Genomic DNA, 27,123 nt, shown 5'->3' on the forward strand with positions numbered 1-27,123 from the left:
GGTCAGGGCTCTGTTCTCGGTGAGCCTTGACCAGATTATTCCTTTCACAGACCCCTTCGACTTTTTCAATTGTTAGGCTCCCATGAGCTTTTTTGAGCTATTTTGCCGACTTTGGTATTGGAGGAGATGGTAAAATTGCTGAGCTTCTCCTGAATGGATCTTTTTACTGCTGCTGCAGTACCTCTTGATCAGATTCGATGGGTGTCGAAATCGCTTTTTTTGGCCAGCTATCTCCTTTTAGCTCATCATTCCTTGCCTTTGAAATTGGTGTTCTTGGCAGAGTTGTGCTTCATTTGAACACCTCCTTCTCCAAATCTAAAACACTTGTAGCATTAGATGCCACGGTGCCCAAATTGTCCACCACTGAGGCACTGCGGTCGAGGGATATCGACCGCCGGGAGCCCGCTTGCTCACTCCCAAAAGCCGCCGGTACTGGGGTTCCGAGCAACTGAATCGTAACTTTACTTCTGCTCAATTCGTCCATGTTGGTTTTATTTTTTGGGTGTCCTTCCTTTTTCTATTTTGATCCACGCACCAGAGATGAGCAAACACTAGCCCATGCACAGTCAGAAAAGAAAAGTGCATGAACACATATTTACGCATCAATAGGTATGCCCCTATGCGCCACCTGGGGTCGCGCCTGATCTGAGATCTGACAACTCCTAACGGGTCTGTCTGTCCGCCACACGCATTTTTCTCGGACACGGTCACAGCCATTGACACCAAATTTGGTGGAACGGTGGGAACTGTGAACCCTCACGCATACAACGAGTCACATAATTCTATATCCAATTTAAGGAGCGATCCCCATACATGCAAAAAGGGGGTGTGTACATTTTTTTTCATAAAATATAATCATGTGGGGTATCAAACGAAAGGTCCCGATTAATACTTTTCGCAGCCGATTTTAGTTTTGACATTTGTTTGAAAGGCGGGGAGGGCGGGGGGTCGAAAGTGATCATTTCTTTCGCGGAGCCATTGTCAGAAAGACTACTCAACTGCCATTGTCAGAAAAACAACTCAACTGAATAGTCTGGAAAAGATCAGGAGCCTACCGCTATATGGTGCCTAGGTTCATACCGATAGCTGTTCAAATAAAGTTGATAACAGTATATTAGTATAATTTTTAGTAATTAGCTGCAAAACCTTCCTTCACTGTAGCACCACGAAATTTTGCAATAATGTAAACTATAACATAGAGCATGGTCCTACCAAGATTGGTGCACAATTACTAATAAAGTTATAATAGGTCAAAGTTGTCGCTTCTTTGCAAATTCAAGAATATGGAAGTCAATATAACTCGAAAGTGTATACATATTACGTGCTACGTACTAATGTGGCGAATGTACACCCAAATAGCTTTATATAAGAAATACACAAAACCTTTCATACCTGAAGTGTCCAGCTTCTGGTTTCCCGACTTGTTCTATTGAGCTTAAGATAGGAATTACCGTATACTTTTCAAAGTGATTGTGCAGTACAACTGATCACAAATAATCGTGAAACACGTATGAAAATGATTTTTGGTTTTTGCACACGATAAGAAACCCCAAAACCGGCAATCCATTTAAATATCTTTTTTGCGGCGGTTAAATCTTCGGGGAAACTGGCGGAAAACCACTTCACTAATTTAAAAGTTTCCACGTGTCGGCGCAACACCCTTTCATTTGATACCCCACGTGATCATATTCTGTAAAAAAAAAATTGTATACCCCCTTTTCGCATGTATAGGGAGCCCCCCTTGAAATTCAGCACAAAATAATCCCAAGCATGTAAAGGGACACACAGAGCACATGTTCTCACTCAGTTTCGTATCAATCGGTTTAGCAGTTTCAGAGTAAATTGGGTGTGACAGACAAACAGACGGACAGGCAGACATTGAATCGATTTTAATAAAGTTTTGTTTCACATAAAAGCTCAAAAAAAGAAGAAAGGCAGACGGATTGACTGACAGCCGTACAGACAGATAATTAACCGATTTTAATAAAATTTTGTTATCTCATTTTATCAGAGGCCAACTATCGGTGGCCTTCAGTTGATAGTAAAATCCGCTCTCTCGCCGAACCACCTGTAGGACCCCACAGGAAACAAACAAATATCTCAGAGAACCACCCTTCGTTAGTCGTAAAAACTAATGCTTCTTGTTTAGAATTAATGGAGGTGCTTATTAAATTTATACCTAATGCTCTTATAATTTTCTGTATCTCCCGTCAATCATAAATATTATGTCTTCCACCAAGAAAGGCCAGCTGCCGCTACCACAACTTATTCGACCACAAAGAGCAACCTTATAATAAAAAGACATAATTACAAGCTTCGCAACAAAATTAATTTAACTTTCATTTGGCTGATCCCAAGAAAATTTTCCTTCACATAATGGCCGACTCCACTCTCTCATCTTTCAATTTCTAGCCGGAATAATTCATCCACACTTTTCAAAGTCAAGGCACATGCCACAGAATTCCTCGTGCTAGAATAAACTTTGGGCCGTAATCACATAAAGAAACAGAAATCGAGTTCAAAATTCCCAACCGAAAGGATAGTTTCCAGCAGAAATGCCTGGTTGATTCGAATCAAACGTAATCCTTTGGGAACGACCCAATCAGTCATTCCGACCTTTTATTCTGCATCGTCCGAAAATGCTGAATTCTAGTCAAGTTTTTTTTCCAAATTTTTGGCCTTTTCTTTGCCCGCAAAAGGATATCTCTAATTCAAAGGTACTAATTTCTATAATTTCCCGCCACAGTTATTCACGCTCATATTTCATTTTATTGAGGGACGATGTCTCCTCGAGCGGCTTCGAAGCTGTGATATTGAGAAAATCAATTTCACTCAAACAACCGAAAATTATTCCTCAATTGGCATTGACATCGTCCAGATGGATGGTTGCTGGTCAATGGTGAGGATATTTTTCCTTTAGGAAAATTTTCAAATGCGAGATGAATTTCCAACAAAGCGGAAACTTTTGATGAGACATCGAATTGATGTTGACGTTTTCGAGGTTTCGTTGTATCCGCCAAAAATTATCCGTAAACTTCACCCTGCTTAGTTGTCCTAAACTGGTAGGAAATCGATGGTTTGAATTTGGAGATGGTATTAAATCTCTGACAAGCTCGTGTGTATTTTAATTTTCTTCCTACTGCTATCCTTTGCATCGCGGTTGTGTAGACAATAAGGATATAACAGTATGCTTAATCTTTTTTGAAATATAAAATAAACCAAACATATGCTGGTTCAAATACCTTACAAAAGGACAATAAATATTTTGGAGGAGGACAGCACAACCTGGCATCGTCAGTTCTCAGTCTCTCGAGACTCTTTCCACACTTTTCTGAAGCGGTCAAAGAAAATATTTTTTGATATTGAAATACGGTTTACCCTTGACGTCAATTTAAGGACGAGGATGAGGCGGCAAGAAGTTTGATTATATTTTGAACCCATTTATAAATAAATGTCAACTTTTGGTGGCACTGTCCTGTAAAGATACTTCAAAAAGGTTGTTTATTATGCAGGACATATATTAGTGGAGGGAGATTTTTCAAGGAATGTTAAAGTTATGACTTGAAATTATTGTATTTTGTCATAAAATGAAATCACATTGAAAATGCGAGGATAAATTTAACCATTTCTACGTAATCAAACCTCACAAAAGATACTTATACACACTTTCAAAAAAGAAGGCAACTGTCACATCAAATATAAGAAGCATTGAAATATCTTAAAGATAGCTAGGGTAAAATCCAGATCCAGTTAGAAGCTAAATTTTTTAAGATGTTAAGTGCAGCAGTAACTCGGTAGAAGAGTCAGTCTACTCACAGCCACCAATAATTCAAATTTCAACTTTTCGGTATTTTTGAACGACAAAGATTTGAGCTTGCAGAATATGCTCATTCGACACCTTTGTCAACGACTCTGTTTCCCCAATTTCAAAGAGAATTCTGATGATACAGGATGGGCATTCTAGGTTTAATCAAACGAGCAAGGAAAGATTTAAGGGTTGATGTAATATGTACAGCCTTCTTTGTGTGACCATCAACCCGATGTGGGATCCTTATTAGTAAATCTGCAAGGCCCTTTGCTATATCTTAGAAGTTGGTTCCGGATAAAATTTCGAGTAGAGGACGCTGGTTCGGACTGAGGATTCCTGCTTCATAGAGTTATACGTAATCAAAAACTGAGGGTGCAAAAAACGAAGATACAATCAAATGCAATCCAAAAAAATCTTCTCCTTTCTTCTTTTTCGAGGCCGGTTCTTCTTGATCGGTTGCGCGATTTTGCTCTGTCATTTGCCTGATCTGGATGCAGTTGCGAGGTTTACAAATTAGCATCTAGTGCATCAAACCATTGTTGTTTCTGTCGGCCTTTTGGTCCTTCCACATCGACTTCGATGCTCGGACCAATCTTGGCAAGTGAATCCTCCATAGCGTGAACTACATTACATGGTATGGTAACCCCATATCGAACGTGGATATCCACATTTCTGATGTGATCAAGGAGTGTTTCGTCACTGCTCCAATGTAGCATCTTCGTTTTCATTACCACAAGACGCCGTTCATTACCTTTTATAGTCGGTCAACACTCAAAACCATAGCGGGTGGCGGCATTCCGATAAATTTTAGATTTGAGACTTTCGCCAATTGTTGGCCGCCACTTCATCCAGGTTGCGGTGATGCGTAAAACACTTTCATAAAGCTGTTCTCCATTGATTGATAGCATTGATCCAAAATATAATAAATTGCTCAGTTCTGGGCAGGCAGTAATGCTGCCTGTTTCATTGGAATCGGTCGACAAACACTCTGGTTTATTTAGTTTCAGTCTGAAACCGTGTTGCATGGGACGATCATTTCATTTAGTTGAGTTGCTCGAGATCAACTTCGCTACGAGGCGTTAGCAGTTGCGTAAAGCAGTGTACAGGGCGCTGGACGTTGGATGTCCCGTTTGACAGCGCCCCCTTGTGAACCACCGACAGAGACATGAAGCGGTTTTGGTACACTTTAGTTTCCGGATCATGATGGAGCACTTTAACCTAGCGCACGAGTTCTTCTGGTACTAGGTGTTGTAGTAAAGCATACCAGATGAGTTCGTATGGCACATGGTCAAACGCTTTCTCTAGATCCAGAAATGCAATGTAAAGAGAGCGACGCTTCTCACAGTGTTTTTCCATGAACAACCGCGTAGCGTATATAGCGTCAGTGGTTCTCCAGATCTTGGCAAACTTGCCTTGAGTCACCGTTGTTTGAACGATTTCGCGAAAGCAGTTATCAAGAATGCGTTCAAAAATCCTTATGGTGTGGGACAGCAAACGAATCGGAAGGTAATTGAATATTCTACTGCACTGTCTTTCTTTCTCCATATTGAAACAGTCGTGCTTTTTTGCCACCGATTGATGAAAACACTAAGCCAAAGTGTTGAGTCCCAGCTATCCACTTTCCAGAGCTGAGATCCGATGCCATCAGGTTAAGCCGCTTTCCTTGATTTCATTCGTTTTATTGGTTTCGCGACCTCAGTCGCGTTGGCAGCTGGAATCGTCCCAAATTCTCCCGTTGAAATCTGCTCGAAATATTCTCGGCATTTATCCGTTGCGGCTCGTCGGTTGGTAAGTACAATACCGTTCTTGTCATCAACGCAGTAGAAATGTTTGATATCTTGTCGTTGGTGTCAGCTTTTGACAAGTCGGTGCAGATCTCTTTCGCCATCCCGAGTGTCCAGTTTATCGTAAAGATCTTTATAATGGACCGCTTGGGTGACAGTGATAGCTTTCTTTGCTTTCCGGTTGGCATTCTTGTAAATTTGCCAGCTGGCCAGTGTTTTATCGTTGAGAAACTTGCGGTAGAAGCATTTCTTTTCATGGACCTTAATTTGAACATCGTAATTTGAAAGAGAAGTAACTCTAAACCATGTGACAGGTGCAAGGTCATGTATGTTCGTAAAATCACCAAGATCGCCCGCAATGAAGATATTATCATCAGGAGGAGGTACGTTACAGGTTTTTGCATTGAGAAGCTGCCAAAAGGCATCTTTCTCGGCACTAGGTCGACCTGTCTGTGGTGCGTATGTGGTGAAGAAGTGAATCGTCCGACTCGATTTCTCTAATGGCATTACAGAAACTATTAGATATAGCGACGCCAAACACCATATTGAATGTGTGGGCTACCAAAATAGAGAAGAGTATAGCCATTTCCACCGCGTTCACATTCACCACAACATTGAGTTTCTTGTAGAACGCAAATATCACTGCGCCTTTTCCAAAGGGTTCTTTTTAGATCCTCCGTTTTTCCTGTAACGGTACCAAAATTTAGCGTGCCGATACGTAATCTTTTAGCTTGGACTAATTTACTTACGTCCAAACGCTGTCTATGCTCTCATTTCTTAACGAGAACGGAGCCCATCCTGTCGCTTCCAATCAACATTTCTTCAAAGCTTTGAATTCATTACGATCGTTTTTGTTTTTAACGCTTATATAGCTAAACAAAATAATCTGGAGTTAAATTTATTTAGAGTCTACCTGGCAAACTATTCCTGGGAGAACTTCATACCAGGAGAATTTTATACAAAATTAACCTGAATAGGCCTGGTACCAACTGGCGACAGTAAGGCAAGAATATAAATGAATTCATCATCATCAACGGCGCAACAACCGGGATCCGGTCTAGGCCTGCCTTAATAGGGAACTCCAGACATCCCGGTTTTGTGCAGAGGTCCACCAATTCGATATCCCTAAAATCTGTCTGGCATCCTGGCCTACCCCATCGCTCCATCTCAGGCAGGGTCTGCTACGTCTTGCTTTCCTACCATAGAAATCACCGTTATACACTTTCCGGGCTGGATCACCCTCAACCATACGGTTTAATTACCGTTGTTGATGGCGAATGATCTCTGTTTCTTAGTATGTATAATGACAGGCGACAAAACATTTAATTTGAAAAAAAGTCTGAAGATATTTTTCCGTCATCAAGAAAAGGGTTTAATGATTTTCCAACCAATAAATGTTTATGACCGTCGAAAGATTCTTTCAGAGAGATACAAGATACCTGTGAAATGATTTTCTGGGCAATGCTTGTGTCCATAGGGTAAAAGATGATTCCCATATGGAAGGGTCCAAGTATTAGGCAATTAGAGTAAGATATGTTTTAGTCTTAGGTAATATAAGTCCCAAAAATAGAAAATTCCAGACACTGAAAGGAATAGTTATTTCCTATTTTTATCTTAAACTCCTTCCCCCGTAAGTCAAACATTACCAACAAGCGCAACGTGAAGTTTAATCTGTGGTGAATGGCGATCTGTGTTGACAGTTCTCCTCCCACTATTGGAGTGGAATAATGGGGATGATCTAGTAAGTCTCTGGTACGACAGTTGGAGGCGTGTTTGAGTAATCCCGGCGGTTTCTAAGATAGGTGAAATTATCCCAGAATACCGCAGAAGGCAGATCGACAGAGAGCATGATGAATTCCACTCTAGATCCTTCGGTAGTGATTCCTCCAATAACCTACAGATCATTGTGGGACTGAATATGCAGTTTAAATCTCCATCCCACTTATTCTTGATCGATTTTGAGAGAACTTTCGGGAACGCGAACAGGGAGTGCATCTGGAGTGCTCTAGGCAAGGAGACATTCCGGAGAAACTAATAGTTGTTATCGAAATTTTTTCTTCTCGTTATCAATGATGCCTTTCATGGTGGTTAACGCAAGATAATCACTCTGACATCTCATGTCGCTCATACTATCTACATCATTTCCTACAGATAGAATTTGACATACACTCTTACTCGACATTTCCAAGGTTTCTTCAATTCATATCTGCGTCGTATCGTGGATGTACTCTGTCTTCATACAATCTTGAACGAAAAACTTCCTTGGCGTAGGAGCCAAGTACCCGTGGACGTATTGATGGAAAGACGAAATCGGCAGTAGGTAGGTTATACCTTGAGAAAGAGCGGCCATTCTATTGCAAGTTATGCCGTTCAGTGAAATTCTCTATCTCAGGATAGCCAGGAAGTAAGTCATATAGAGTTGAAGAATGCAACTGCCTCCTAGGGGAAACTTAAGTTTATGGCAGGCGTCATTCTACAAGCGTAAGCAGCAACCATGTTATCCTTAAATTGGCACCAAAAGCCCTCCTTCTCAACAAAGAAAATCCCCGGACAGTGCCACTATTTTGGTAAATTGAAATGGGCAAATGGTTTCCAGAAATTATTCACTTCTACTCAACGATCTACAAGGGTTCGACTTCACCCTAAACCGAGGATTGTGAGGAGTGATCGATCCTCCAAGTGAACTCAGCTCCCAATCTATCCTACTAACAAGAACATGCACCTTGTTGGTTGGCTTGGTAGTGATATCTTGCCGTATGGTCAAAACGCGCCTATTTTTAATGTGAAGTTTATGGCGCTATTGGCGTGATACCTTCAGAATGTCGAGATATGAAAGTTCTCCGGGTCAGAGACGATTTGAGTACCAACTTCACAGGAATTTGAACAAAAGAGTAATTCGCAAACTCGAATTTGGACTACTTGCAGAATTCTTCCATGTTTATAGCAGTTTCCCATAGTCATACCTTGGGTGTGATGCCAAGTTCTTCCAGAGGGGGTTTAAAGGAGCATTCCCTCGGGCTCGGAATTCTCTCAGTGGCCCGGAATAGAAGTAATTTTTAACAGGATTAATTAAACAATTTCAGGGATAGCCGTATTTTCACCTCGGGCCCAGTGTTCCCTTCATACGATCCTGGCGATTGGGCATGCCGTGCATTCGGCACTTGTCTAAAGCAAAATCCTCTGTATATTTTCAATTATTCGGTATAGACTTCCAAGATGGCCAACAGTACTAGTATACAGGTTGATATCTTCTATACATATCAAATGTGGCAGTTCTTAGCACCTATGTCATATGTAATTTCAGTGGTGAAATGGACGTTATGTAGTTTTTAAAATTTGGTAAGCACCGTATCCCGTTTTGGGAGAATTCCCGCAGTGAGGAAGGGTGCAAAATCCCTGGGCCGCGAATGGCTAGATTTATACTATGAGCAATGGATGGTAAAATTCTGTCGGGAACTCTGCTCCCGAATTCGATCAGGGTTTATGGCTTGTCGAAGGCCCTGTTCAGTAAAGCCCCCGTATGTTCTAAAATCCGAAGCAACTTAGTCTCTTTTCTTCTCAAGGACCTCTGGAAAAGGCAATATGACGAGTCAATCATCTGAGAGACTCGTTAATGTTTGAGTGATAATATGAATGAAGACCTCGCTATAGTTATTCCGTTGACATCATTGACATTACTGAATATACCACGAAGGTGCTGTTCCCCTTGAATGGGGGTCAGAAATCGCTCAAAGTATTCTCCGCTTATCGCTTGGAACTGTTAAGGATTGGGAGGTAACTTTCAAACTTCGAAAACAAGTCGTTGATGATATATTATCTACGTCACAGCTCACGTTACTTTATGGCTAAAGAAGTAACCTTTGGATCGTTCACGAGCGACTTTGATGTTGGGGCCAATTTCGGCCAGTCACTCATATTTCTAGCTCAATTTCTGCTTTTCTCCTGCTATCTACTTGTCCCGCAATATCAGCAATTTACTTTGTACTTTCCAGGATGTTCAGTTTACTCTAAAATTAATTCAATTCCGTTTCAAAATTCAGCCAATACTCAGCCAATTCTCTTTAATTTATTTCCAGGCGATGCATTGGGGACGACGCCGTCCTTCATTCCCCGATGGTCACTCCAACCGAAATCATCGCGAGCTTCCCTAGCCAGCGATGATAGCGGTTTGGAGTTTCGTCGGAAATCATCCGGTAGTACGCACAGCGGACCACCGATGATCGGTGGTACTAGTGGAACTAGTGGAGGTACTGGTACGTTAGGTGGACCCGCCGAGCCCTATCTTTATGTTTGTGATGATTTAGAGCGTCATCCCGATGGAACGGTAGTATTAAGAATTCCAGCACCTCATGTGGTAGCTGCTCGCGCATATCGAGTATCGTCAGCCAGCAGTAGCAGTTCTTCCGGTCCAACTAGTTATTATCAATCGCAACAGTCGGGAAGTAGTGGCTTTGGGGCCAGCACTAGTGCTAGTAATACCGCGCTATATCGCCTAGCACGGCTACTCAATCAAACAACGAAAACTGGAGCAGGTGGAAGAGAAAGCCCTACGTCGAACGATGAGGCACCACGGAGGCTATCTTGGGAGAGGTGAGTCTTTAAGTTAATAGGTAGTACGTTAGATTCCTAGATTTACATATAGGCAAACAATCGCATACTTTAAGAGTCTATTCATTCAACTTCTTAGCCGATGGGTAACAGTTTATCTTGTGGATCATCCACCGTAACAAAATTTCAGCCCTTTTTAATCAATTTTAATTAGTCCAATACTACAGACTTGTCATGGAGATATAAAACCTGGTCCTGCGACTTTGTCAACCCTGCTGCCAGAAAAAAAGGGTCGGAATTATCTCCAGTGTAAATGTCGCTCAATCCGCTATCAAATGGATCTGAGCTTAAATTTCCTCCAATCCAAATTTAATTCGGGCACGATTTGTACCCACGCTTTGTTTGCAAATATATGCAAAAGAGTGATCACTACCTGTAGCCGCTTTTGGAACTCTGCTCCCAGGGCAGATGAGAGGTAGCGCCTAATCGATTCGCTCTGTCTTGGACGAAACAACCTTTATGATGTTAGCATAGGCGTAGTTTTATATGTGATGAACAACAAACAAGAAAGTACACCGCGGTCAGTATGATCTCACTGGGTTCACTACGTTTCCCTCACAAGCCAGCATCAAAGACTCTGTCATCTAGCATTCGATTTTGTGTGATCTCACTGGGTTCAACAGGTTTCCCTCGCAAGCTAGCATCAAAGACTGTCATCTTGCATCTCTCTCTCTTTTCCTGAAAATGATGGCATTTGGGAATTCAGCAAGTCTTATCCTTTCAACGAAACTATTCTTCAATCGGAGGGAAAGACGCTGTTAACCCAGTGATCGTGAATACCGCGGAAGCACGGGCTGATCTTATACCTTTTACGCGTTGGCGCTAACTGGAGTATATGCTCCATTCCTGTGTGGGTCTCAAGAGTTATCAACTTGCCTCCACCTTTATCAAAAGTTCTGCTTCTGTCTGCAAGATTTCTGTGGATATTTCCATTCCTGATGGTGGGTTCTCAATTTATCCCTTTATGAAAGCTGGTACTATACTATCGTTTGTAGCTGATTCCGGAATAGCTACTAAATGCAGACTTCCTGTCGAAATGTAGAGCAAGCCTTGTATAGATATCTCCGTGCGGGAAGATGAATTAGGTAAGGTTCATGAATTCATCTGCGAATTAATTGCTTAAAGTTGGGGGTGGATTGGAAGTCGTTGATTTCTTCGTATTTAGAATAGGCAGAGTCCATATTCGAATTAGCAAGGGAGTCCATCAGCCTGCTCTCAGATATTTAGAGAGTATATATGCATATAACTCTCGGGGCTCATAGCAGTTAATAGATTTCAGATAGCCTTTTGTAAAAATACTTCGTTGTGATGCTCAATGAGAGTTCGATCGCCGATATTCGTTTCATATACAACCATACAAACCATGTAATCCTTGAAGTTTAGCCAGCAAAATGCATAGTCGTAACTTCAATGCTCCCTTGAAGATATTTATTGGTGAACTAAAGTGCAAGACAACAAATGCCTAGGGGTCACCCTTAGCAATCTTTGCAACCGAGACTGATAATTAATTTTGTCTTTGGTAAGTAGCGGAGATAAAGTACTAGTCTTGCTAAAAGTAGCTTCACAGATATTCCAGACAGTCCAGGATAGTGGTTGGCTCAAAAGACTTGGTCAAAAATGTGTCTACAATCCAACTTATGATCATTTCAGTCCTTTTTTCAAGTCCATATTAGTAAATGTATTCATCATCGCCTTCAGTCCCAGTCAGTATTCAGTAAAATGCGGTGGAGAAGGTGAAGCCTGGCCACTAAAATATACAAGGGCAGAGAATTCGGATTACAAGCAAAGCGTAGGTCATTCTTGAACTGAGGAAGCGATATCTTTCGTTTGTTTATAACGAATGATATTGAATGCCGTAACAGCCCATATCCGATCTACGTCTGCCTTATTAAGGAACTCTAGACATATCGGTTTTGTGCCGAGGTCCACCAATTCGATATCCCTAAAAACAGTGTCATTACTTTTTCTTTATTGAAGGAATCTTAACTCAGTGTCCAGTAGGTGACGGGCTACACCAATTGGAGAGAAAGTATCTACTAGATTTTTGGCTCACGGAGCTCCCTTTTGAGGTAGAATGTTTCAAATCCTGGAAGAAATTGTAGTCCACGTTCTCAAAATACTTGGTTTCGTGTTAGTTAGGTATCAGACATCACAGAACTAAGAAAATGGTTTGTGACACACTGTAAAAAGGAGATTGGGGAGCCTTACGGCTCGACAATATTCACTTTCGGACCACATAGCTGGCATTTTCGTGGAAGTTGTCGTTGTGTCTAACCAATCCAAAGCCTTTTGTCAGGCTCCTGAATGGTAGTTTTTTACTGTGGGTAATTTTTGGCTCGACAACAACCAACCTAAAAGGTGGAGTCAACGATTTAATTTGAACTGGAATAAGCTAACTGCACCTTATTAGTGGGGGCTTATGAATACACTAAAAGTCTTCCCTGTTTGTCGTACGAGGCGACTGAGAGGGATAGACATTTCAGGCTAGAAATCTATAAATTTGGAAAATTTATTGCTACCGAAACGTCAACAACGCCTCAGATAGGGACAACGGCAATGTGCTTTTGTATTCTGGAAAGCCAAATGGTGGTAGACGCGAATCCAGTGTCAGTTTGCTTCTGATGGCTACCGCAACGTGAATGCTTGCAATTCTATGCAGTTCACGGAAGGCTTCCTAAAGTTGACATTGTGATCATGATGGATGATCTGAATGCGAATGTGGGATCTCACAACACCTCGCTCGGACATATGATGGGGAAACACGGTCTTGGCTACCGTAACGGTAATGCCCACCATGGATTTCAGCAACTTCCACCGCCTCGTCATTGGTGGAACATTGTTCGATCACAGAGACTGCCATAATGTCAGTTGTATTTCAACTGATCGACAGCGTAAGAGCAGTCAGATCAACCACTTCGCGATCAAGAGTAGATTTAGGAGTTATCTCTTAGATGTGTGTAACAAGAGAAGCGCTCGAAAGGGGTCACCATCTAACGATTGTTTACTTTCATTTGTGCAATGCGTCCGCCACTTCTTGAATCCGCTTGCAATCCCCTTGCACACTGCGCAGAGTTTTAGATCTTTGCTTCACCTGCTCTTCACAGATTCCGAAAAAGCTTTCGATATCGTGAATAGGGGATGTATCTGGAGTGCTCTGCGCAGGAGGGGCATTCTGAACAAATGACTATTATCAGAGTGACGTATGGTGGCGCAAATTATCACGTGCTACACCGAGGTAAAGTCTCGAAGGATTTTCAAGTTCAAAGCGGAGTCCGGCAGCGTAGCATCCTGTCATCGATATTATTTCTTCTTCTTGACGTTCTTTGTGCTGCGTTGTCTGGAAGACGTGGAGGAATTGAATGGACGATGACATCTTTTCTCGAACACCCCGACTACGCTGTTTGTTCTATCATCTCTCTCACCGGGTCATGGATCTTGGCCAAATGGTTCTAGATTTGGAAAGAGAGGCAAGTAGGGTTGGACTGAAGATACACACCAACAAACCAAAATTCTCAGCCTGACGGGTCATCGCCCTCTCCCTATCTTCATTAGTGGGCAGCGCATCGACAGTGTCGATCAATTTGTATGTCTACTAGGCGTGGTTTTTGCCGACGGCGGCACCGAACAGCGCTAGATCCACTTTCACTGCCCTGTCTTAAATCTGGAAATGCAGCAACACTAAGATCAAGCTGAGATTGTTCTGCGCTAGTCTTTCTCCGGTATTGCTATATGGGCAGCACATGGAGACTGAACTCCATTGTTACCCAAAAGCTTCAAGCTTTCATGAACACCCGCTCTTATCGTATCATCAGAGTACGGTGGCCTGATACTACCTCAAACAAAGAACTTCGTCGTCGTGTAGGGCTGTTACTCGTAGGCACCGTGGTTGGAAGGCAGAAATGGCAGTGGAGATTAAGAAAGGCAACAATTGCATTGCTGGGTACTCCATGCAGTGGGATCCATTCTCCCAAGATGACCGATGGGTGGGTCGCTTCAAGGGCATTTGGCGCAGAACAGTTGAGGAGGAGTACAGGCGGCTTAGGAAATCGTGCGAAAATGAAACATCTTTTAGGTAACCGCGAACTGAAAATACACTACGACGGTATTGATCCATTTAGAAACCAAAAACTAAACTACAACTATTTTCTTTTTGATACAAAAACGCTTTAACACGATTTTTAAGAAGATCCACCGCATTACTGGTTAACTCCTCTTCTATAGGCCATCAACCGGTCATCCAAAACAAAGAAACCTACTCCATTCCTTGCGCAGTGGTAACAAATTACCACTTACAATGGCAAACCCTCCCGCACTTACATTGTCAGAGCAACAATCATCTGATGCTTATGCAATTGTCCAATATAGTCCGTATTTGCAACTTTCCCCCAATGTCAACATGATTCCTAAATTTCATGAGTTAAGCATCTTGAGTGGAATACATGTAATTGCACGATAGCATGGACAGCAGGTACATAGCACAGCAATGTTAATGACACTGAAGGGGAAGGTCAATGATCATTTTATTTTTCATAAGTCAAATAGGATAATGATTCAGGACTCAGGGACATAGAATTCATTGCCACTGTTGCTTCCTAGATACCCACATTTATTGCCGCCTTCAATGCTCTGCCCATTAATACAAATAGGAAGAGTGTGATGACCAATCAGACTGAGACTGATTTAGACTGTTACAGCTTATCTTCAGTCTGACTCTGCTTGGCACCTCCTTCAGATACAAGATCTTTTGGCATGAAGACAAGCTCTCTGTCGACCAAGCTTCCAAAGAGTTCCTTGAAGGGTTCGAGGATTATTTTAGTTAATATGTTCGTGAGAATAAGAAGGCCCAAATACCCAAACAGGTGTGCTTCTTGGGAATCTTACCTATCATCCTCTGTTTCTACATCCTGGGAATCATCACAAATTCCGGAATTCAATTTAGTGAATAGCTTAGTGAAGAAAACCATCAAAACCGGTGGTTAATCGATTGCGATAATTTCACTTATATTTTATGGGGTAGTCTGTTTTCGCATGTTTATTATTGCAGCAGCTTATGCTAACCTCAGAGCAATGGAAAATTTCACTTTGTTCAGTTCCTAACTTACATTGATCTACTGTTTGGAACGTCGCTAAAACTCTGAGTAGCGTTAAAGAAAAACCCATTATTGGTCAATATTCTCAAGCGGATCCTCTGTTGTGTGACCAACAAGATAGTTCTGCTATGGAACGAAAGTCTGTTTCGGTTGTATAAGTTACCAGTATTGATCTTGCGGTGTTGAAGTTGTCCAACCCTGGAAACAGGCGAGGACGCAACATCTAGTAATGATCAAGTTTGAAGCAGATGTCAACACTTCTCTTATTCCAATGTCGGGAAAACAGTTTATAACCCAACCTGATTAAATATTCGTCGTCTTTCAGTTGAAATCCAACTGACCGTTTAGCAGGCTTTCCCCTCAAAATCCCCCCCCCCCACAAACAGAAATTCTCACCGTCATTTTTATGGTCGCTGAAACTATACTTTTCCATCACATGTCCAAGCAAGTATTATAGTTATTAGAGTCCACCTTGTAGGTCGTCTGATCACAGTATTACTTTCAGCAAACCTATCCCAGATTGCACTCGGTTCCTCATGAAAAGCTTCTTTCTAATCCGCATTAAATATATCCTTTAGTACGTAACACTCTAGTATTGAAACTAATTTTGAGTCAGTAACCGGTCTGTTGACAGTTTCCAGGATATGGAAAAGCGCCTTGCGGTTGGCATAAGCATGAATCTGACACCGGATTCTAACCTACTTCAGTCTAATTTCCCGAATACAATAGCACAGTGCCGCAAAGGTGTTGTCCAGAGTCATACTATCTAACCAAGGTTAACTCCAAAGTGTGGAATTTCCGCTAAAAGTAAAGCGAGTGAACTGATTTGCAGGTTCTAACTGGCCACCTTTACGATAAACAGGGATATGTTTCTCTTTGAGTGAATTCTCAACCGCAAACAGACAAGGAAGTCACTACCTCAGTGGATCATCCACTGGCGGACTTGATATTAAATACTACTTCTAGAGGAGAGATTTATTTGACATCTACACTCTCAGATGCCTAGGTATCTGGTCATTCAGACTGCGGTTACTCTTTCCTCCTTCCCGTTCAAACGGACTTGGGATCATCTATTGGGGGATTATTGCAACGAGAATATATCAATTTCGCAATGACCGTAAAAACTAAGGCATATTTCGCAAGGTAATACTCAAAACCTGTAATTTACACTTTCTCTTAATTTACACGGAGAGCCCCTTATAAACTTCAAATGACCATCACTACAAACGTGGGATAACGATTTCTTTAAATCCACAGAATGTGGTATCAACATTTGCAACCATTTTTGCGAAAAGGCAACCTTAATGGCAATGCAACCGTAGTCTTTATTTGAACACCATTCTCGTTTTTCATGAAAATATCTTCAATAAAAACAAACATGAAAATTGAGTAATTTTCAACAAAATCCTAACGTAATTTACATAAAGCTATATGGAAGGTAAAGGTTGCTAATTTAATGCAAACTTTCAAGAACCCCTAAAAGGCCCGACATCCATCTCAACATCCATTTAATGTCCCAATTTCAGCGCCAACTCATCAGGACATAAAGACTTACCCTCATTATTGTAATTCAATTAATAAAATGGTAACTTAATCTTGCCTGTCACATAATTAAAAGCAAACAGGAATGGAAGATGTCCAAATAGAGCGCCCATTATCCCAGGAATACTCATGCAGATAGTGCCTTCTGCCAGTGTTCAGGTCTGGTCTTCCATGCATTCCTGCACAATGCAACCTACTTGGCTTCAGTCTCATTGCAACGTGTTTCATCCACATCTAGTTAATTAGAGTTGAGTAAGTAACGACTACGGCAGGAAGTGGAGAACCAGACAACACCAAGGGCCATCTACCACCAGAGAAGCTGCTCAGCTAGCACGGGTGTTGAACCGCAACCAAATATTTACGCTCTGTGCAAAGAAATGTGATCGCCTGGAGGTGTTTGAGCTTCCAGGAAGGTAAAACAATGGCCACAAAACTCCTGCATCGTAGCTAGACGCGGAACAGTGGGTAGAGATATTTTTAACCTTGCGCCACCTCAATGATATCCCTGGGAGAAGACAACCTATTTAATTTCCTAATGACTTGGCTGCGAGTAACCCTGCTTCGGAATGGAGGTACTCTGAATCGATTCGCAAATATGCACACTCCTACCTACAGAGTATCACGTCAAGTTCGTGGCGAAGGTGAAGATGATGTTTGAGGATAGAACGTCACAATGACTATTGTGAGGCGAATTTTTCATAAAATGCAAGAGCAAATCAATATGACAAGTGTATTGTCATCATGTCGTCTTTACAAAAAGAACGTAAGCTTGTCATATTTGAAATTCAATCACAAAGATTGTTGGAATGCGGCCAATTTGTTGACGTCGAACGAGGGACGAAAACGTCAACAAACTGCTAATGCCAGGATAAATTCTGTGAATGAATATTTCAAAAAGTGTCTGAGAAGTATCCTTGCCAGAGAAGGTCATATGGGGATGAAAGTTAACCCTGAAAAAGTGTAAAACTGGAAATACATTACATCCTACTAGCTAGGGTGACTTTTCAATCAAATATTTCTCATGCTCTCAATGAATAACAAAAATTGTCTTCATCCCTGAAGTCTGCGCTCTTTACACCTTGTGCCCTACAAACCTTCGACGTCATTTCAATCTATGTTTTGACATCATCAGCTCCAATAATGATTACAGTGCCATTCGAAAAACCGTTACAACCATAAAAGAGGGTTACCACGTTGCTGCCTTCATAGTGGCATATTGAAGAAAGGTAAGGCAACTTTTCCCAAAACATAAGAACTAACGTCTGATCCGCTAAAAACCAACCAAACGTAAAGGAGAATTAGTTCTCGAAAAGAGTATCAAAATATCTGAATGATTCTCACTTTCAGTCAAAGTTAACTCCCATCATCATCATTATAATCATCATCAACGGCGCAACAACGGGTATCCGGTCTAGGCCTGCCTTAATAATGAACTCCAGACATCCCGACCTTGCGCCGAAGTCCACCAATTCGATATCCCTAAAAGCTGTCTGGCGTCCTGACCTAAGCCATCACTCCATCTTAGGCAGGGTTTGCCTCGTCTTCTTTTTTTACCATAGATATTGCCCTTATAGACTTTCCGGGCTGGATCATCCTCATCCATATGGATTAAGTGACCCGCCCACCGCAACCTATTAAACCGGATTTTATCAACAACCTGACGGTCATGGTAACGCTCATAAATTTCGTCGTTATGTAAGCTACGGAATCGTCCATCCTCATGTAGGGGACCAAAAATTCTTGGGAGGATTCTCCTCTCGAACGCGGCCAAGAGTTCGCAATTCTTCTTGCTAAGAACCCAAGTCTCCGAGGAATACAAGAGGACTGGCAAGATCATTGTCCTGTACAGTAAGAACTTTGACCCTATGGTGAAACATTTCGAGCGGAACAATTTTTGTAAGCCAGAGGTCACTTACATGTGGCGCAGTCTTGTGTCTGTCGGAGAGATGGTCATTAAGCATCTCCTGGGCGCCAAAGAGGAACACACGGAATCCATCCCCTGCTTTGATTCCTCTCAAGTGGTCCGTGGATTCCACGTTATAGCTTGCGAAGACCAATTCTCCAAGAACTTTTCCCTTGCATGCGGCCATTTATACTGACTGTGGGGTATCTCCATTTAACTTGAAGGATCGATCTTTCAACCCTCTGAGTGAAGTCACACCAAGAGCGGATCAACAAGTGGAAGGCGAAGGCAATACATGGCAAAAACGTGAATTGTCTTTGGTAGCCATGACCAAATGCGCAAATCGTTATTCCGTTGTCGTTGTCAAGCTCTTTGTTGTATTGTCAATCCAGTCCGAGGTGGTGGCTTCGTAACAAGTTATTTTCCATGTAGGGTTGTCAGCCCCACCCAACCCCCAACCTGGAGGACCAGTTGGTAGCTCGCAGCGGTCACCACGTAGTGGTGGAAATAGAATTTGGTAATAGTGCAGTTGATGTTGGTCCAGCAGACGTTTTCCAGGTTTTATGCTCCATCGTGGCACCCACCAATCCACGTTTCGCCCTGGACCCTTTAACCAAAAGACTATGTAGCCGCTGACTAGGATGTGGTTACATTCTCGTTCGCCCATCCCCATCTTTCCACTGGGAAGAACATTGGTGGTTTTGAAAGGACTTTTGTTGGTCAGCACATGCAAAGTTCTTTTGCAGACGGTGGTATTTTTGGCGTTTTTCTTTTACTTTCCACTAAAAATGAGTTAGTAAAAAAACAACAATAAGAAAGAAAAGGGAGTGCTCTGCGGATTACAAAGGAGCGAATTCAAGCCATGTACTATATGTCATAAAGAAAACTTCTCAAATGCATCTCTTTTGATGGAGTTTTTTTTATCATTCACTACGCCCTAAACATGTTGAACTAGAAGAAAACTTAGAAAAGTTTAGGCTTACATATATCTGGATTGACTATTAGCTTCTAAATTATCCAATTTCATCACTCATTTCCTTTTCTCGTTTTCATAGGCGCGACCAATGTGGCAGTAAGTTTCCACGATCTACCAGCATCGATTCGATGGTTGAAGCCGTATGGAATGATTCACCCCGTCCATCATTAGATGTTCCTAGAGATACATTTCAACAGTCTGTATCTCAGAGCTACATAAAACCTCAGCAACCTGTACAACTGAATATCAACTATGGAAGCTTTAGCGGTTCATCCATAAATAGGCGTGAAAGCCTATTAAGCCCGTCTTCAGGACGCAGAACAAAGCAGAACCGAGGAATAACGGGTAAGTACTTTAGTTTGATTTTATGAAAGATTTTCAGTGCATATTCGATTTGATTCGCAAATGTTCCAACTGAGAAAGTGACACAAACTGGATTGCTTTGTAGTAGACGACATAGAAGATGATAAGGTAATTCCTTATTGTCGTTTTATCTAGGACAGGGTAACCCGTCTGACCAGGCGATAGTTGTCTCATTTTTCGGTCAGTTTAGGTTTAGCATCCATGTTTATGGATTGGTAACAAAGAAGCAGTCGGTTTGACCTCAAAGTCCCCAATGATAAAATTTCAAACTCATTTCCGAGGTAGGCAAAAAGAATAGGTGATGCAAACCAATTATGGAAGTATACAGTTAATTGAGGTTTAGTTTTAATTGACTTGCACAGGGTGCTGACAGTTTTGGCCCTTATTCCCATTGCAGCTTCCTGAGATGTCAATTCTGAATCGATAAATGTCTTTTCGTCTGCATAGAACATTAAATCCTAGACTATTCCTGATACCCTATATCTTAAAACATTTTGAGACCCCATTTATAAGGTTTCTTAGGGTTATATTGTCTTCGGCTTCCTGCATACGTTCCTCTATATGGGATTATCGATTCATCAACACTATATTGTGTTTCGAAAGTATCTATATTTCACAATTTTTTTTATTATATTGGATAATCTAATCTTATTTTGAAATACGGACCATTTGATGAAGTCTGATCAGTTAAATGTAAGTATTCACGTATTTTTTTATATTTGTTTATGGGCATAACATTGGCCACCTGTTTAACCCTGGTATCTGATGTCCAGTAGTCGGTGTACGCAGGAAGTTTGATTACACTCATAACCAATTCAATTGCCAAAAAGTCAAGTATGTCTTCTTGAGCGATGTTGGCGCATATACCAGTTTTCAGTACTGAAGACAAAAACTCTCTGAGAAAGTAGACAACTGGTCCTCGAAATAGCGATATATGAGGAATAAATAAATAAAAAACTCACAATTCGGCATTAAAAAACAAAAATTTTGTCTTTTTTTTTTTCATTATTGAATACTTGTTTGACATTTCAGTAATGAGGAACACACATTCATCTGAAAATATTTTTTTAAAGTAATATAGCACACCATCTTCAACTTCATCATCTTTATTTGTAACATCCTGAGGATGTGGACTAACCCCTCCTACGAACTATTCTTTTTTTCTGGTGAACTGTATTTTCTTTTTAGGATTAGATTTCTTCTGAGTGTAATTCCGCGGTATTTTTAGCGATTAAATTACTTAAAATCATAAAAATTTGTTTTTCCTATTCGCTAGTGTTAATTTGTATCAAGTCTCGTTAGCACTGATGAATGGAACAATTGGTTCCCGAAATATCGGTATTTGCAAAATAGTCCTGGGGCTAGGGACATCTTTTCAATCTCCTCTTGTCCAATAATTTACCTTGAAACTTGACTAGGTTGGCTGGAAACCTCAATTGTATCTAAATCGTTGAGATTATCATGGATAATTGCGTTATCAACTTTTCCCCTAAGTTAAAGGCTTGTTTCTTCTTCAAACCCAATGATATCAAAAAAACCTTGAATTTGTTTGTTCAAAACCTCATCATCAATGAAAATTCCATCGGTGAATGAAACCCTGCCACAAGTTTCCTATTCTTCAGCTTCAAAAAGAAATGTTACTTTTTGGTACTAAGGACAGAATATGTTAATATGTGGTAAGAAAAGGCTGAAAATATACATAAAATCAAAATGTAGCCCCAAAAACAAAATATCACATTCTCATGGAGAAAGAAAAAATATATCAAAACATGCTAGCGGTTTCCGTAAATGGTCAACGGGAATCTGAGTACCCAAGCGAATTATCAATAATTACATAGAGCTCTCCATGTTACACAAAGTATCTCTAAAGCATGTGACGCGTCGATGCCTAGGAGATTGCCCCAAGGACAAAAGGAGCATGCCTATAGGGAAGCTCACAAGAACCTCAGGCTTGCCATCCAGCGGAGTAAGAGGGAATGTTTTAAGGAGCTGTGTTTGGAAGTGGACAAAAATCCGTGGGGTAGCCCCTATAAAATCGTGACAGGACGATTCAGAGGCTGATCATCTCCGCAGATCACGTGCCCCATGCTCTTGTTGAAACTAATCCAGGGGTTATTTCCCTAACAAGAGGGGGGTACTGATATCTTCCAACGGCCCTTGAATGTGACGCCCATTCCGTCAGCCACCAGGGACGAGCTGCTGGAAATCTACAGTCGAATAGGCGCCAACAAACCCCGGGTCTGGACGGCATGCCAAATAAGGCCCTCAAACTTGCCGTCAAATGTAGACGTCCAAGGTCCGAGGGTATCTTTCCTGCACTGTGGAGGCGGCAGTAGCTGGTGATGCTACTTAAGGCTGGGAAACCACCAGAGGAACCGTTCTCCTATAGACGCATTTGTCTTTTAGATACTATGGGGAAAATGCAGAGTAGATTATTTATAATTGAGTACTCCCAGTCGTCGAGAGCCAAGGAGGCCTTTCAGATTGGCAGTATGGGTTCCGTAAAACCAGATCAACCATTGATGCCATCAAAATGGTTACTGGCTTGCCCGAAAATGCAATTCACGGAAGGGGCTGTACCAGAAAATATTGTAGTAACCCTGGATGTGCGGAATGCATTCACTTCGGCCAATTGGAACCATATACGAAAGTCTCTGGCGACGATTGGTTTTCCCGCCTACCTCGCTGCTATTATCGATAGCTACTTGCATGAGCGAACAATCTGATATAATACCGATGATGGACCCAAGGAGTACGTTATCTCCGCCGGTGTCCCACAGAGTTCTGTACTGGGCCCACTACTATGGAACATCATATATAATGATGTACTTAACCTTCCGGTTCCGGAGGAGGCCACGGTGGTGGGTTACGCCGATGATATAGCACTGGTTGTGGTCGCAAAGCATCTCGAGGATGCTGACTTGTACTCAAGCGAAGCAATCAGTGTTGTTAAGGCTTAGTTAGAGAGTGCTGGACTGACACTCGCAGAGGAAAAGACGGAAGCGGTCCTCATCACTAAGCTCCACAAAAGAAATTACGCCTGCATTAGAATCGGGAATCGTATCATCACTTCCAAGCCGGCCATCAAATACTTGGGGGTTTTAAGCAGCACGTAGAGCATACTTGCGAAAAAGCATCCACCACTAGTATGGTTCTGGCAAGGATGATGCCGTAGGTAGGATTTAAATCATGCTGTATGCAGTCCAAGTTTGGGGAAACGCGCTGCAAGTTTTAGGAAATGCATATAAACTGAGTACGGTTTACAGAAGAACAGCCTTAAGGGTTGGTTCTGCCTTCAGGACCATCTCAGACGATGCTGCGTTCGTCATTTCGAGAATGATGCCGATTAACATCCTGTCAACCGAAATGATGAACATTTATAACACCAGGTCCAATTCTTCCTTATCGCAGGTTAAAAAAGCCGAAAGGGAGAGATCCATAAGCGGATGGCAACAACGATGGGACCAGTCAGAAAAGGGTGGTTGGACTTACAGGTTCATCCCTTCCATCGGGGAGTGGCTGGAGAGAAAGCATTTGGAGATCAATTATAATCTCACCCCGGTTCTCACCGGCCATGGAGGATACCGTCAATACCTGTTCAGGTTCAAATTGGACACTTGACCTAATTGTCCAAACTGCGACGGGGTCCCAGAGGACCCAGCGGGGAGTTGCCCAGGCCAGAGTTTTTTGAAGATTTCCACCTTCTTAAAAAAAAAAGACAGACAGACAGGCAGCGAACCGATTTTAATAAGGTTGTGTTTTACACAAAACCTTAAAAACCAAGCTATCTAGGTCGCAAAAAGCATAAATAATAATGAAATCAATTTACTAATTTGCCGAAGGGCATGATTGAGGTCTGTCAACACGGAGTCATTCTTGATAACTGACTGTTTTATCAGTTTTAATTTGTTGAATGGCGGAAAAATGGCGAGAATCTTATCTACAATGATTACAGAAGCTAACGAAACAAGGTAGAACAAGTTTCGGCGCTGCTCAACGGGAATACTTCCCAGTGAATGTTAAGGGAACTCCATTGGCCATTGGCCAATAAAGGATTAAGTATGCAAAGTCAATCACTTTTTTAGAAACCCAAACCGTACACCAAAAACAAACTAACTTCTTCTTAACTGATGCTGTCCGACCTCAATTGCGTACGAACTCGAGACTCCCCATACCAACATAGGGAAATATATGTTACCTTTTTACCTTGTCTTCGTTTTTTGTCAGCACCTTCTAATTAAACCTCCAGAACCCACTTGGCAACATTCTCTTGAAATGACTCAAAAGCATGCAGAGTGAAAACTCCTCTCGCAGGAATAAACACGTGGTTCTCAAGTGGAAAGTTAATCATATCACCGCAAGGATTGCATTCACAAAATCGCTTCACCCGCACTGCAACAGCTCATTGAAAAGTTGCAGAAGGATTACCCATGACCTTTTGTACCATCTAATTTTGTCCTCATTTCCATTGAGCGCGGGGCACAGTACGAAAGGCTTTAGTCTAATTGTGGTCCTGGGGTAGAGTTTAACCAAGTTTTTTGTCCGTTCGTTCCACTCTGACTTTTTCCACCAGAATTCAGTTAGTTCACACTGCATTCCTGCAAATGAGTGCCGAGTGACTTGCAAGTAAAACCCTCAAATCCACTTTGGACTTAATTTCGTTCAGACGTCGGCAGAAGTAATCCGGGGGTATATTTGTGCGTTCTATATATAATTGCATGGCATCACTCACGTAGCCTTGGACGCAGAGTTAAATTTAAAATCACTTACATTTTTCGTCCACCCAGAAAGTAGTGAATAATTGAGTTGGGAAACTCCAACTTGCTCTTTCGGTCAGAACATTAACTTTATTCCGGTGAACTTTTTGGGGAAAGTCGGCTCCTTTTAAATGGCAGACAAAGTTTTCGGCTAGCGTTTTTGTATTCCTCTACACAAGTGTTCCTGCTTGTTTGGTCTTTTTTTTGCCGCTTCTTCCTTTATGATTGTTTTTCAAGTTTTCTTTTATTCTTTGGCCACGTTTTCAAAGAGTGTTTTGAATGTTCAACATCTGCTCACGTAAGGCTCTTGGATTGTTTTCGTCCTTCATAGAGGAAACTTTATCTCAGCCACTTACAGTAATAATTGCTCAACTTCGGTACAAGAAAAATAACATGTACGTGCATTTCACAGTTTACCGTACTTATTGCGCCCAACAAAAGCTTTATGTATTTTTCCACAAAACTAGACGCCGGCACTTAGCTGGCGCTTTTATTGTTAAATCAATAGCGTCCGGTCCTTGCAGACTTTATGATCCTCCCACCTCGCGTTATGCGCCAAGCAAACTTTTTGTTAGCACAGGTTCTAATTTGTTCACGCCCTACATTTTCACTCATTATCATGCAATGCAGTGCACTAGAAGTATACCGGAGGCAGCTTGAGTCCTGGAAATTTATTGCTAAAGCTGCAATAAATTTTCAGTATTTTGCTAGTGCTACATATACAGCATTTCCTTGAATCTCCCACCCCAAGGAACGGTACCAATAGACCTAAAAGCAAAATAAAATGGCATCCATTCAGTTAATAAAGCTGAATGGCTAATTGAATACCAAAGAAAATGGCCATCATCTAAGACGTTGCCACGGATATGGATTCAGGATCAAGCATCCGGGATAATACCATTGTTTGTCTGGCCGCCGCAAGACAAGACAAAACAGCACAATCATGTCTCCTTGAATTTTCAATAACGCCATGGAGTCGGCATCGGGGCAAAAGGAAAATAATGTTTTGCTGTTCACAGTAAACAGCACAGCCAGTCCAAGGACGACAGATTTGTCGCCCTAATGATTTCAAATGGGATTTTTGGATTGTGACCTTTTGTACGGTTCGAATGGTTTTCTCCGGATCGAGTAGCAATCTTTCCTGAGTTTTTTTCCTTCGCGTAAAGAGATTTCAATGAAAACACCTTTTCCATTATCCACCTTGCTTTTTACTACTCAGGATTCTCAGGTTCGGTTTATCGACGGTATCAGATTTTTGTTCCTGATGTTTATGGTGTTTGTGATTGACTTGTCTATTTTTTTTTGTAGCATCTTTCGATCAGGTCCACCAAGTAAAGTATAGTTGTGTTTTTTAAAACTTTTGAATTTTAAGAAATTCAATCACTTCGGTTTGCCAATCTTTCCTTCCGTTACACCCGAATTGCTTCAAAATGGCTATATATTCGAAATTCATCAGCAATAGTGACTATGTACATGGAAAGAAAGAAAAATGGGGACCACCAAATAGAGGGCCCAAACGGCGTACGTTATCGACTACAACTATGTAGTTGACCAGTCACAATGTACTGCTGCCTTCTCGAGGAAACTCGCCCCCGATTATTCTGAACAACTTACTTTTAGAACAACTCACTGGCCAGCCGTGTTGAGATAGTGCTTATGACTGCATCTCATTACCACCAATAGAACTTCTACCCTTTGTTAATGGGGGGACCTTTTCACTACCACTTCTGCCTTCTATTTAACACATTCACTACTGCTATCTGGCTCGAACGCTGATATCGTCATTGGTTTAAAATTGTGTCAAGTCGAAGTACCCCGATTGTCAGTGACAGACAAAGGTTGACCAAACTCGTAAAAGATAGTGGTGACTACTTTCTATGTGCTGCCATCCTTATTTACATATATATCGTATTGACGTAATCGCTTTTGATGATTTTAGGTTAAAGCCAAGGGTGTCGCTCCAACAAAAACAAAGCATAAAGAAAAAATAATAATAAAAAGCTTCAAGATTCTGTCTACCACTATAGAAGAGTATAATCACCTGACAAAGTAATAATTTTGATTTTCTATAAATTTCTTTGCAGTTACTTAGCTCGGGTTTACGAATACACTGAAAATATTCTCTTATTACCATAAACTACAACCAATCTTTTTGATTAGCAGCCGGAGCGTCAACAACACCTCGCTTATCTTGATGACCGTAACGACAACCGCAGCTCTAAGCACTCAGGCCTTTTATTAGGTCCGCTACACTATCACCTGAAATCATATATTTAATGGTCTTTTACGTGC

At 41.5% G+C, this 27,123-nt stretch overlaps 1 protein-coding gene across 3 annotated transcripts in view; it reads left to right on the forward strand.

The window, feature by feature from the left end:
* The window catches only part of LOC119650787 (ankyrin repeat and fibronectin type-III domain-containing protein 1), a 320,628-nt gene that overhangs the window by 142,306 nt on the left and 151,199 nt on the right, over nucleotides 1-27,123 (forward strand). For all 3 annotated transcript variants that reach the window (XM_038053902.1, XM_038053903.1, XM_038053904.1), the window contains 2 exons: nucleotides 9,669-10,182; nucleotides 19,791-20,056. In XM_038053902.1, coding sequence (XP_037909830.1) covers nucleotides 9,669-10,182; nucleotides 19,791-20,056 — 780 coding nt within the window. The remainder of the gene's footprint in view (nucleotides 1-9,668; nucleotides 10,183-19,790; nucleotides 20,057-27,123) is intronic.

The sequence above is a fragment of the Hermetia illucens genome, chromosome 3, assembly GCF_905115235.1.
Source record: "Hermetia illucens chromosome 3, iHerIll2.2.curated.20191125, whole genome shotgun sequence".
NCBI classification, from domain to species: Eukaryota; Metazoa; Arthropoda; class Insecta; order Diptera; family Stratiomyidae; genus Hermetia; species Hermetia illucens.